The sequence below is a fragment of the Nyctereutes procyonoides genome, unplaced genomic scaffold (genome assembly GCF_905146905.1).
Source record: "Nyctereutes procyonoides isolate TBG_1078 unplaced genomic scaffold, NYPRO_anot_genome, whole genome shotgun sequence".
Taxonomy (NCBI): Eukaryota; Metazoa; Chordata; class Mammalia; order Carnivora; family Canidae; genus Nyctereutes; species Nyctereutes procyonoides.
The window spans coordinates 21,498,989-21,512,448 of record NW_026575142.1 but is presented as its reverse complement, the minus strand read 5'-3'; the positions used below and the strand labels follow the sequence as shown (position 1 = coordinate 21,512,448).

The 13,460-nt window shown below is 35.7% G+C and overlaps 1 protein-coding gene across 4 annotated transcripts in view; it reads right to left on the bottom strand.

Moving 5' to 3' along the window:
* Window positions 1–2,064: 2,064 nt before the first annotated feature.
* Window positions 2,065–13,460, bottom strand: part of GRB14 (growth factor receptor bound protein 14) — a 115,944-nt gene continuing 104,548 nt past the window's right edge. For 3 of the 4 annotated variants that reach the window (XM_055308055.1, XM_055308053.1, XM_055308056.1), the window contains 6 exons: window positions 11,975–12,055; window positions 6,575–6,691; window positions 6,412–6,484; window positions 6,177–6,264; window positions 3,938–4,031; window positions 2,065–2,462 (listed from right to left, as the gene is read on the bottom strand). In XM_055308055.1, the coding sequence (XP_055164030.1) occupies window positions 2,316–2,462; window positions 3,938–4,031; window positions 6,177–6,264; window positions 6,412–6,484; window positions 6,575–6,691; window positions 11,975–12,055 (600 nt within the window). In that variant the 3' untranslated portion in view covers window positions 2,065–2,315. Of the gene's footprint in view, window positions 2,463–3,937; window positions 4,032–4,736; window positions 5,510–6,176; window positions 6,265–6,411; window positions 6,485–6,574; window positions 6,692–11,974; window positions 12,056–13,460 lie in introns of those variants that run through there. The other variant, XR_008662151.1, reaches the window with a different exon arrangement.

Below are 13,460 nucleotides of genomic sequence, written 5' to 3'. Positions count from 1 at the left end.
ATCTCCATCTAATGTCCTCAGATCAGAGATTACACCATTATACACGTGAAACAAGCACTTATTCTGAATCGAAATACTCCTAAAATTTTTCATCTTGTTTGATCAGGTTTCCTGTGTGTTTTCAAAATAATTACTTAATTCTTCCACATAAGGAAATAAAACAACATAGACCAGACAATCTGCAGAGTTTCTTTCTAGGAGAGTGAAGCATACTAATTCCAATATATGAAAAGATAAAAGAAGAAAATAGAGCTGATATGACCTAATCCTAATCCAAAATGGTACAAGATAGTAGAACTTGGCTAAATCAAATGAAAAATAATCCAAAGATAATTCACATTTTTCTTGGAAATCCATTTTAATACTGTACTAACTTTGAATGTGTCTGATATTTTCAGATTTAATTTCATATTAGACTTATACACATGTACACACAAACATACACATTCAAAACCCTATTTATCAGAAAGAATCATGAAGGATAATGTCTACCTTCCCTCAGTAATTTTGCTTGACTCATGCTTTAAGATCAAAGTAAGCAATTACATACAACATCTGGTCTCCACAATAATAAATTTAGATTGTGAATGAAGTCAGAGACACAAATAACAAAGACAAGCACCGATTGGTCAATTTATGAGCCTAGTATTTAAAATATGACATTCTCTGATATTGTCAATTTAAACTGAGTGCAAAATGAGAAAATGCATTTCAATTCAAAACACAAACTACTTTTATAAATTGGAAATAAGTCAGAAATACTCAGGGCTATTCTGAGAGGTTGAAAGGGTCGGTGTGTTTACCTTGCGCCCTCCCATGTAGATGGAGGTCCTGTGTGTCTTCCAAGCCCTCGTGGATAGCGGATGTATATTTTATAACATCAAATTTATGTTCTAAGTTTCAGTGTTTCAAGAATTAGGTTTGCCTTGGCTGAAAGTGAACTGAATATTGCTTACATTCCACCAGTATTTTTTCAGTAATAACTGGTTTATTAGCACTTCATGTTTTCAGATGCTTTGTTGCCAAAAATGTATGACCTCTATGTAAAACCAAAGTATGCATTTTTGAAATGTTTTTTTTTTAAATCTCCCTAACTTTCCCACAGTGTTGTTATATAGGACCAATTGGAGGAAATGGGCATATTTTGAATGATTTTAATTTGATGTTTTTCTTCTCTTTTCTTGAACAATGAATAGCCATCCCACAAAAAGTAGGATAAAAAGAGTTACAGTATCCCAACAAAAACTTCTGAGATGGCCTCAGTGGAAAGGAGGCAAGCATTTTGAGTTTTTAAAATCTTTGGTTTCCAAATTGATGTTGCTAAGGTAAGAAACTGAAAAGTGGTTAGGCAAAGAGAATAGCACAAATTTGCCTGTTAGGAACTTTATAATTTTGAATCTTCGATCTCACCAATTTTGATCAGGTTTATGATTGAGTAATGAAAAGGATCTAAAGAATCTGAAAGTTACAGCAGGGGGTCAATGTGAAATATTAAGGTGACAACTGTCATAGATCACAGGCCACAAGAAGGCATGTGCAAATTATATAAATCTCCTCTATATTTTGATCATTTTCTTTGAAAAGATAGTTCCAGGTAGTCTTTAAATGAATGAAATAAAATGCAATTAATAATGTGCCACTAATAGTTGTAATACCAGTGTAAATATTTTAGTATAGTTAATAATTTAAGAACCTAATAACAATCATCCTGAAAAAAACCCAACATATTTCAAAATAATTTCAAGCTGATACTCAAAAATATAGATTTTAAGGTTACAATAAACTGAGAAAATATAGAATTCAAAATACCTTTTAGTCCTATTAACAAGTTCTGGGTAGCTTTTTCAATGGATAGCCTCAAGATTTTATCATTCTTTTTAAGTTACAAAAAGAGTAGTGTAATTGAAATTTAGTCTGCAAATAATTCATCCTGAACCCTCAAGTTTTTTTTTCATATTTTGTGTTTGAGAATTCAAATGCTACTATAATATGAGGATAGATGTTTTATATGCATATTTGACGAAAATACTATAGTCATGTAAAATCACACAAGAACACACCAAATCATTTTTTCTGAGGTTTAATTTTAACTAATGAATTTTAGATGATGAATGTAATGTCAATCCAAATCTTTGCTTATCTGCAATGCACAAGCTATTTTTTGGAACTTGTAGGTGAAATAGATTCTTTTCACCATGGCAACGTTTCCTCCCTTGTTTGTGGTCTTTCTTTTCCTTTCCTTTTTTTCTTTTTCTTTTTTTTTTTTGTCACGAGTCCTTTTTTTTCAACAGTTGAACAAGTCACTTCTGGTTTGGCTAAAGAGCAATCCTAGCACAATAATGTTTCAACTTGCAAGGAAGAACACCCTTATTGAGTTGATAGAACTCCACCAGCTGGATTAGATCTGTAAATCTCGTGTGGCCATCATCCAGGGTGTGGAAGAGTTCACCATCATCTTCCACCTATAGGAAGGAGAACAACAAACTGGTAAGAAGGACAAACAACCCACAAGGACCATCATATTCTATTGCCTGATGTGTCTTCATACACTAAAGTGGACAAGTGGATGAAACCAAAGGATGATGGAAAAAGAATGCTATGATGTGTGCATTTCTTTTCTGTAACTTCACTTGTATACAGAAGAAATGTCATTCATACCCTAGTGTGGCTCTACTTTCTTTACCTCAAATTCTCCAAACATTCTGTGGTTAGAATAATATGACTATTGTGAATCAACAGTGAGAAATCTCCACTATTCAGTATAAAAGTAAACAAAACATTTTAATGCTCCCACAGAAATTAATTTCCATATTTGAATGCTGTCTTATCTAACAGCCTCTTAGTATATTAGAAACAAACAGTCATGTAATTTCTACCAGTAAATTGATCCTGATGCAATCAAATATTATGTTAATGGAATGACAGCTTCTTGTTTTTTAAAAGTTTTTCTTGTCAGTGAGGTCTTATGACATTAAACAACTCATACTCACCTAGGGACATTATTTACAGACTCAGTGAGGTCGGGAAGATACTTCATAGGGACTTTGGGTAATTCCAAAAAGAGGCCATTCAAAAGGAAACTCTAACAACTTCACAATCTTATATAATTGAAAGTAGGCTGAATCTCTATTCCACACTACCTGGTTCCGATATACAGATCACATGCACACACACATGTGCACATACACAGAGCATCAGCAGAAGCAACAGATATCCCAAAGCATGTTGTGTTACCCAGGAACAGAATTACAGAAATTTCTGAAATGTGCTCAGAATAGTTTAAATATTCTCCAGTTCTGCAGCACCTGTGTATATATCCATGATTAAAAACAAAACCACAAAAACAACAACAACAACAACAAAACATGTTTGGGATAAGAAAAGAGAAAAGGGGTTGCCTGGGTGGCTCAGTTGGTAAACCTCTGCCTTTGGCTCGGGTTGTGATCCCAGAGTCCTGGGATCCAGCCCAGCGACAGACTTCTTGCTCAGCTTCTCCCTCTGCTCGTGCTTGCTCTCTCACTTGCTCATTCTCTTTCAAATACATAAATAAAATCTTTAAAAAAAAATGTCTCTCACTGAATATTTTAGGTCATTTGTTAAAAAAAAAAAAAGACAGCGTTTGAAAATAATGGTTTTTAAAGAACTGGTAGTAGAATTCAGAAAGAATCTTTAGTGGCCTTTTAACAATAGGTGGCATGGGGTCTATACAATATTGGTAAATCATATTTCATGGAAAAAGGGAAATTGAATTTTTACAATTCCTGTATTTCTTATATTAATTCAGGCTCATAAAACCGTTTCTGCCAAACTTAAGTCTAGTCAAAGCACAATCACCCCAGTTATATTTAATAAAAGATCCAAAGAAAACCAAAGTTTCCCAAAGCTTATGCATTAAGATCATCTCTAATACACGAATGTGAAATCACAAATTACTTACTGGTATAATTTGAAAATGCTTTATTTTTTGTCCATGACTCATTGACAGTACGAAAGTTTTGGGGTTACTCTGACTATCCCGTACCAAGAAAACTCTAAAGAGAGAGAAGGAATTTCAATATATGTTTCTATATTTACTCATGTATTTCAGAAAAAATATAGCATATAATAAATCCAGGAAATATTTATAAATGTAGCCACAGTTTATAAATGTGTGAATACACAGTTATTGTGTATTCAAGGATTGGATTGTCCAACATGGTAAACAATATGGTATAACATAATCTTATACAACTATCATCAGTGCTAATTAAATTTTAATAAAATAAATACACAGCCCATTTGTCAGACTGTTCGCTCAGAATAAGGAAATATAATGCTATGCTGACATCAATAATTAGTGCTATTTTTTTTTCCATTGGAGAATTGGGTATTCACATGTAACACATTTCTGCAGAGAATGGGGGGCATGAGCATATCATTACTTTAACTTCTGGGTTATGTTAGTCCCTGAAAAGAGAAAATTCCCTCTTCAACACTGATCCTCCTTTTTCTTTTGATTCTGGTTCCTGTTACATACCCAGTAGAAACTGAGAAATGAATATATTCGACAAAATCAATCCTGAAATCACCTATTAAATGTTTGAGTACAATATTTTAAGTAAAAGAAACCCCCAAACAATATATATTTTAATCTTGAAGAATGCAGCAGAAAACCCTCTATAATGTCAGGCTAGCAAAATAAGACATGGCCTGATGGCCTAAGGGAAAAACGCTGCCAGGCGTGGATTCTTACTTACTGGCAATAGAGTGCAAAACCAGCTTTGTGTTAATTGTTGGCAAACAGATTGTGCAAACCATCCCCCCTGGTGACTCCAATACTAATCTCACTGTGCCTGGGCAAAGAGGCAGCCGAATTTGAGCCATCACAGATGTCTGATGAGATTATCCATTTCAGTTGTACTGTGTGAGATTCCTACATTACATCACTGGGAGATGGGACAAAAGGGAGTTTCACTGGTAAGGCAAGCTGTAATTCCCTCCCCATTCCCGAGTGGATCACCACCACCATCTAGTGGACTGCCTGGCATCATCACATCTTTCCAAAGGATCCTGTCCCCCTCCTCAAATTTTTTATTAAAAAATTAAAAAAAATAAAGATGTTACCATCCTTTATGCAATTATTTTATTCAATTTATAAAAACCAGGCTCTTAGAGTAGGGAGATTATAATCCTCCAAAACATTTTAACGATTCTTTGTGATTTATTTTTCTTGGTCTCATCAGATTGTAATTCTGCTGATTGTTCAAATTTATATCTAAAGAGACTGTGCTCCACATAGAGAAGTATATTAAAATCTTCTCTTATTTAGAGTCTAGTGAAATGCTGACTTGCTATTAATAATCTTCCATGTGAAGATGCATTTTTATCCAAATGTCAGTATTAAATCACCTTGAAATCTTGTCATCATCTTAAGCCAACCCTTGAAGATAAAAGATCCCATCACCACTTGTTTAAATTGATGCTGGTTTCATTTCTCATCCAAACCTCAGCACAACCTCCTTGATTTGTACTGCATTTGAAAAGGGAATTTAGCCAGTATTATAGGAAGTATTTGAAATACTGAGTAATTGGAGAAAAAGAAAATTCTTTAGAATGTAAATATTTCATAATACATTTGACATTTCTCTTATATCTCCGATGGTACCCCACTAAAAGATGACAGAGAAACACTCAAGTACTCTTCATAGTTACACTATTTTAAGCTGTTAAAATTTAGAGAACATAGGAATGTAAGAGAGAAAAAAAAACAAGCAGTCAAAATATACATAAAAGTTTTAAACTGAATGCACTCTCTATCAAACTTAAAACTATACAGAACATGTAAGATTATGCCATGACACAAACTACACTTTGGAATCACATGTTCAAATCAAAATGTGGATACCTCAAAACAAGTTCAGTTTTAGCTGAGATATACTGTTGGCACAGAATGGGCAATATTAGTGATTTTTGGTTAACAGCAGTGTGCCCTATTCAGTTATCTGTTTGTTTATGCACAACTACTAAGCACACAGGATGTAATAGGTATTATGGAGGTATTGCTAGGATACAATGATAAGCTCCCATATAGAACAAAGTCACTTCCGTTATCATAAGCTAAAGTCAAAACTATGTGTATTAACTAATTACTGATTCTAAAAGAACTCAAAATCACTACCATTCAAAATCAAACTTACCCATCCACAAGTCCTTGCTGAATAATCAATCGCTGAGCTTCTTCTCTAGAAATTTTGTGGTGAAACCATGGCTGGGACCGGTGGATGGCTGAAGAAATAAAGTGGAGGAATACAGAACTCTGTTTGAAATGCTCACAATTTAATTACATATACTTTCCACCAGAGCCACCCAGTCACCATACCAAAGTGCCCATCCATCCAGACATCCAGTCCCCGTGAACAGGCACTGACATACCCATGTTTGTGGCAGAGCTCTGGGAAGAGGCAGTTGGGCTACCGTGGGTGGCCAGGCGTAAACATCCTTTTTTCTGCACAAAGAAAGGGGAAGCAAATTTCAATTTTGGGGGTGAGACAAACTCAAATCATAAATATTTTGAAGAATGTGAAGCTATTTGTACCCTCCAAGCAAGTCCTTCTTCAACAGCAACTGAAAGGGCTTCTGTGGGATTTTCTATAACTCTGCTTTTCTGTCCTGAGAAGTCCATTGCTACGAGAGAATTCTCTGATATACTTCTCTGGAAAAAAAACACATGTTTTTACCATGAAAATATCTTTGAAAATTATCTCTTAGTGGCAATACATTTCCACTATAGAATGTGATTCCAAAGGTGGCTGGCAGGAAATTTAAAAAATCAAAAGTACATATTTAAGATAAAAAGGGTGCTATGAAATATTTTGGTTAAATGAGTTACATAGTTATTTGTCAAGGTCATTGAATTAAGTGGTTGAGAAAAGAGACTAAAAGCTTTCAAAGTTAGCATGTCTTTCTCTTAGAAGAACCCTATCTTTTCATATTCTCTAGTAAAATGGGAACACACCAAATTAGAAAGAAATAACTCTTCCTGTGGCTAAAAGACCCATCACTTCTGAACTAGTCTCTACTATGATTTGCGATTCATCCATTATCATTTAAATGTCAACTGTGGGGGCACCTGGGTGGCTCAATTGGTTAAGCATCTGCCTTCTGCTCAGGTCCTGGGATGGAGCCCTAATGTCAGGTTCTTGCTCAGCGGGGAGTCTGCTTCTCCCTCTCCCTTGCCCCCACTCATGCTCTCTTACTCTATCTCTCTCTCTCTCAAATAAATAAATACAATTTTTTAAAAAATGTCAGCTCTATTTACTGATGAAGCAGCTGTTTCATAAGACTCAAGACAGACAAAAGCTTTAACAGATTGACTTACATCACTTCTTGAGAAAGAAATAGTATTCATATTTTATAATGGAACAAACTACAGTATGTATTTTAAAACTGTATCACATCAATGTTCATCTTACTTAGACAATAAAATTTACGGGTGCCTGGGTGGCTCAGTCAGCTGAGCTCCGACTCTTGATTTCAGCTCAAGTCATGAAGTCAGGTTTGTAAGATGAAGCCCTGTGTGGGGGCTCCACAATCCACGGGGGGGGGGGGGCTGCTTGAGATTCCCCCTGTCCCTCCCCCAGCTCATGCACATATGCGTGTGTATGCATTCTCTCTCTCCCTCTCTCTTGAACAAATAAATCTTTTTAAAAAAAGAAAATTTAGTGAAATAATGACTCTGCTAATTCCATAATATTAAAAATTCTATGATCTAATAATCTGAGTATTCTTTTCATCTTGTGAGGACACACATGGAAAAACTGAGAGCTGGGCAGCCTGGGTGGCTCAGTGGTTTAGTGCCACCTTCAGCCCAGGGCATGATACTTGGAGACCTGGGATCCAGTCCCACGTCAGGCTCCCTGCATGGAGCCTGCTTCTCCTTCTGCCTGTGTCTCTACCTCTCTAACTCTCTCTCTCTCTCTTTGTGTCTCTCATGAATAAATAAGTACAATCTTAAAAAAAAAAAAGAAAAACTGAGAGCTACAAAAATAAATCTGATAGAAAAAGAACTGACATCACCAAACAAAGATAATTTAGACAGTAATACAGTCTTCACTTTGCCATTACTTTTTGTCTTCTCTGAAGGTGAATATATCCAAACCTAGACTTTATTTTTTTGTTTAGGGCTCTGCTTTGCAAGCATCTTTTAAAAAAGAGTGCCATTCCCAGTCATGCATCCTAAAAAAAACATCTTCAAATCTCCCGTCAAGAGCCTCAGTCAGTTTGTAAGAATTAGCACTCTCTCCCAAAGGAAAAAAAAAAAACATTCAAAAACAGCATGGACAATGTTCAACACTTACTCTCTACTCATTAATAGGGGAGCGAAACAAAAAATGGAGTTCTAATGGTAAAGGAAGAGCCAGTGTGCCCCTGGAGACTCACAGCTTAAGACTGTTTTACAGCTCTCCACGTGGTTTCAGCCCTTCCTAGCTTGGTCTAAAACCCTGTAGTCAAATGTACGCTTGAAAGAAAACCTTGTCTATGCAAAAAATCAGGGGCTCACTTATCACTGCATCATACGTCCTCCATCGTTAGCGTTTGCTATTTCCTCTTCAAACCCTGCTGTAGTGGTCCACAATCTTATTACGGTTCATCTTTATTTCTAGAGATCCAGCATGCAATCTTTCATTTGTTACAGGAGCCTTTGTAACTGACAGCTGCTCTTTCCAGACAGATGCTGTCTCTGTAATCTCTATCTGCTGTCACACCTTAGTTTGCCCTTCTCACCCCATGATCTTCTGTGCCGGGCTGTAGACCAGTCGGGTACACTTCTGCTTTGCCGACATTAATGAAAAGCCTCCACCTGCCCAAACCACAGAGTAACTAATCTCAATCATAATGATAGCTTTATCCTTATAATATCTCTACTTCACATGCCAAGATGGGTGCTCTAATCACAAGGTCCTGATAACACAAAAACACTGTTAGGAAAGAAAAATAAACATAGCCAGTTGTTTTTGTTTTTGTTTTCCTACAACAGGATAGAATGTAAAACAAGTTCCCATGTTCCCTAATTACTTGACATTAGTAGGGAGTCTACAGTACAAATAAATATTTTCATTTGCTACATTAACAACACTAGGGAAAACACGGGAATATAGCAAATGTTTTCTATTGAATAGCAGGTGGTGGATGAAAAATTAATAGTTTACCTTTGGTGGACAAAGAAATAGAAGTGAAGCAGAATCTGACTTGAACTCAAAAGGTCATTTTCAGCTCAATTTCTTTCACGTAAGAAAGTGATGTTGATAACATTCAGAATCAGTGTATTTCTCAAATATGGGTCCCTTTTTCTAGCTCTTTCTTCTGGTGGAATAAACAGGGCAAGCCCTGAAAAAGGGTCCATGATTTTAATAACACATCTCTTTTTTCAAGAAAGAAGAGGTCTGGCTACACCTTGGATTATCCAAGCCACACTATGAGATCAGATCCAGTCACCCCTAGTGAGCTTTGGTCATAAAAATGTTTTCCTGGCAGTTTAGGTAGGTGATGACTAGTAGCCACACACTCTCTGTCACACTCTATTGATGACTAGTAGCCACACAATAGAGTCACACTCTATTGGAAAGATGTAGATAAGCCTGCAGCACAGTCCTTAGCAAGAGGGCACAGGAGTTCCTGATATCTGCTTCATACAGAGTCACAGGACATTAGAGATGTAATCAATTCCCAAACGTAAGCAACTGTCCGCCTTGTTTTACACTGCAGGACACTGGTGACTGAACCAAGGTCACACAGGTAGCTTATGGTAAAAGCAGTCGCAGACCCTCTCTAGGGTTTTTTATGTACCACAGAGGAGGAGGTACAGTAAGAAAGTGCAGTTTTCCACATCTAGCTCAGGCATAAGAGTGAGGATAATGACTTGAATAGACTAGTTTTCCCCATCCCAATGTTCTAGTCATCCCAGCCATTCTAACAGACGCTCCTTTGTGCTGAAAAGAACCAGATATTTGGCTTCCTGAAGTATCTGTTTATGATTCTTATTTCAAAGGCAGATAGGGGTGGCCATGATGTGCTGTACCTAGCTATGATGTGCAATATGGTATGGGAAAAACTTTTTTTTTCTTCTTTCCCTTCTCAAAATGTATCCCTGGAGGAGTTAAGAATATTGTTCCTTTAAAAATATAACTAAAGTATATTCAGTTTTCTATGTTCTCACTGAAGATAGTGGTTGGAAGAAAACCAGCAGAGGCAGTTGAGGAGCACTGGCATCCATTATATAGGTCACTGATTCTTCTGTGATAACCTAGAAAGGTGGGATTCCGTGTAGACATCAAAGTAAACACAAATGCCTCCCAAAACATCTCAGTTTCCTTCATGTAAGTTAAGAAGAGTGGAGATATAATTCTCAAGTGCTGTTCTGTTTGATCTTGACAACTGCCATACCAGACAGCCAGGTCCTCACTACACAGGCCCCCTACAAAATCCCTACTTCCATCCAGATTCACTCAAGTGTCTTTCCCTATACATGGTGTTGAACGAGCAGTTACACTAACCAACACCATGATATTGATCAACAATAGGACCACTTTCAGTGGAAAGTGGCAAGAATAATACCATGCTCATATGCTAATGACAGTGATGAGACTAGAAAGTACTTTGTTTATGACAATTTTTTTTCCTATGATTAAGAAGACTCTAGACAACTGCCTCCAAATGTATGGCTACTATTAACATGCTCATCCTAATAACATTAGACTCTAAGATAAATTTAGAAGGATTTAGAAAAGGGTTAAGATAATAAAATCCATTATTCTTTATATACATGTGGATTGAAAGATAAAGGTAAGCTGACAAATTATAAAAATACTCACCTAAAGCAATTGCTTTTATAAAAATTCTTTCCAGTCTTTAGTTTCTTATTTTAGGGCTTAAAAGTAATATGATACAAAGATGAAAAGTTACTCTTCCATAACATAAAGCAACATAACTACAGAATTGGGAGTTCTTTTTTCCATATTAGCCTATCAGACTTTGTAATCAACATTATTTCATGCCTCATTCCTAGAACTGAGCATTTCATCTGCTACATTACATGTGGGGAAATGTGCCTTCCTTGGTCACAGCCATGAGGAGCATGTTTTTAACCTAAGTGGAAATGCAGCACGTCCGCTGATTTGCAACACAGACGCATACACCCAAACTCCTAATAGACTCAATATTAAGGAGCAAGAGCAAAAATAACAGAACATAAACTTTTAAGTTCATAAATACATTTCTTGTGTTAATTCACAATAAATTAAAATTAGATCCTAAAGAAGGGAAAAGATATGTCTGTGTGTATCTGCAAATAAATATTCAAGTTGCATTTAGTATGAATCTGAGAAGTGGTGTTAGACTTAATGCGCAACCTATATTTTGGCTTGCAGTTTTTGGGTTTCCTGAAGAGCAGTTTGCTTTTCTAGGACCCAGACCTTAAAAAATTTTATTGTTAGAAACCCAGAATGCAAAAGAGCTCACCCCTGTATAGTGCAGCTTTTAAAATTCCAAACATTTTTATACGAGGCTACGAAAATTCCAGAATTAATATTAAAATAAATAAATAAACCCACAATCAAAGGAAACACCTACAATCCCAAGGAAGTTACTCTAAAAATCATATCAAAATTAAATTTCAAATGTTGTAATGACACAATGATTCACATAACTCTTTCAAATATTTACAAATTTTCTTTAATATATAACATTATCTATTTTAATCGAATACTTCATGATACTCTACTGCTGTGATCTGATCACACAGGCTGCAATCATGTGAAATCCAAGAATAAATAATTCTATAACATTATGTTAGGATGGTGTCAAAGAATTACTTTACTTGACCAAAAGAACGTAAATGTACTGTAATGTACACTTATAGTGCACTTATAGTGCACTATTATTGCAAATTAATATGATGTAAATATAAAATATATAGATTAATAAATATGGTCCTTACCATGGGTGATATACTCTGAGAACTGTAGCCACTTCTACCTTGATATGGATGCATGTAATTCTGGTACAGCTGCATGCCATACTAATAAATAAAAACAAATAAATAAAAACACATTCCCATCACTTTTACTACACAGGTAATTTATGAAAAAAACAATATTTTAATTAGTTATGTATCATAATATAAAAAAATAAAAATTAGAAGCTTTCCTTAAAACAAATGGTAAAGCAACCATAATTTTGAAAGGTAAGCTTTTAGTGGCCTACAAAGATACATTTAAAAAGACAGTGCTTTTTACTTGAGCCCACACTTAAGGTCTAGCTCACCAGTCTAAAGACCTGTAGCAGACATTTCTACTTGTTCTTAGCACCAACACCATTTGGAGTGGTATAGCATCTAGTGATAAGAGAGCTCACTTGGGAAGGATGCCAGACTTCATGGAACAAAGACTGAAAACTCTATATGTATCTTAAGCAAAGCACGGTAAAAGTCACCACAATTCTTCAATGACCAATTGTTGACTTATACCGTCTCTTTGGCAAATCCATAAACTTGGTCCTATGTTAAAGATTCTTGACACTGCAGCATCCTCTACTAACAATACTCTTACCATATTGTTTAAGTTTTGGCTTTAAATTCAAGGAAATCAAAATGGTAGGGAATCAGGCTGATCTCACAGAAAGGATCACAAAATACAATGTACACAGCAATAGAAAAAAAACACAGCATCTTTATTTTCAGGAGGTAGCATCGCAAGACTCGGCTGCCAGGCTTTCAGGCTTTCAATTGGAAAGTGGGTCTGGACTGTAAGTGGATTACCAAGTTTGAAAAAATTAAGAATGCTGACTGCCAGAACCAAACTTATTTTGGAGGGCTCACCATCAGAAGCTAGAAGGTACTCCAGTTAGATTTAAGTTACTTTGTTTAAAAAAACAAAAAGAAAAAGAAAACAATGCAAAACCGTAGTGAGACAGAGAGGTCTTTACATTTCTTGTCTTTTCTTTTTTCTGGCTACCGTCAACAATTCTATTTCACAGAGCCACAATGAACTTGGAAGTAGGTCCTATATAAAAGAGACTGAGGAGACACCATGGACTACAATCTCACCCTTAGGATGAATTCCATTTAAATATTCCAACAGAGCTGTTTCTCTACAAGACTATTTCCTTAAAAGCAATTCCAGCAAAGTGGATCTATTTGGTAATTAGGCAAAAAAAAAAAAAAAAAAAAAACAACACAGAGGGCGGCATGGAGAGTCTCTCTGTTTCCAAGAGTTTGCTTTTAAGATGACTACAAACCCACATCCATTTAAAATTCTCTATGTTTATTTCTTTATCCAATTATTTCCCAACTTATAGAAATTATTTTTTAATTTACAGCGTGATTGACATTAATGGGACCTAATGAAATTTCCTTTAAATCAACTCTAAACCTACCATAACCATAAAAAGAAGACATAGGAGCTTAATTTCTAGTCAAGTTCATT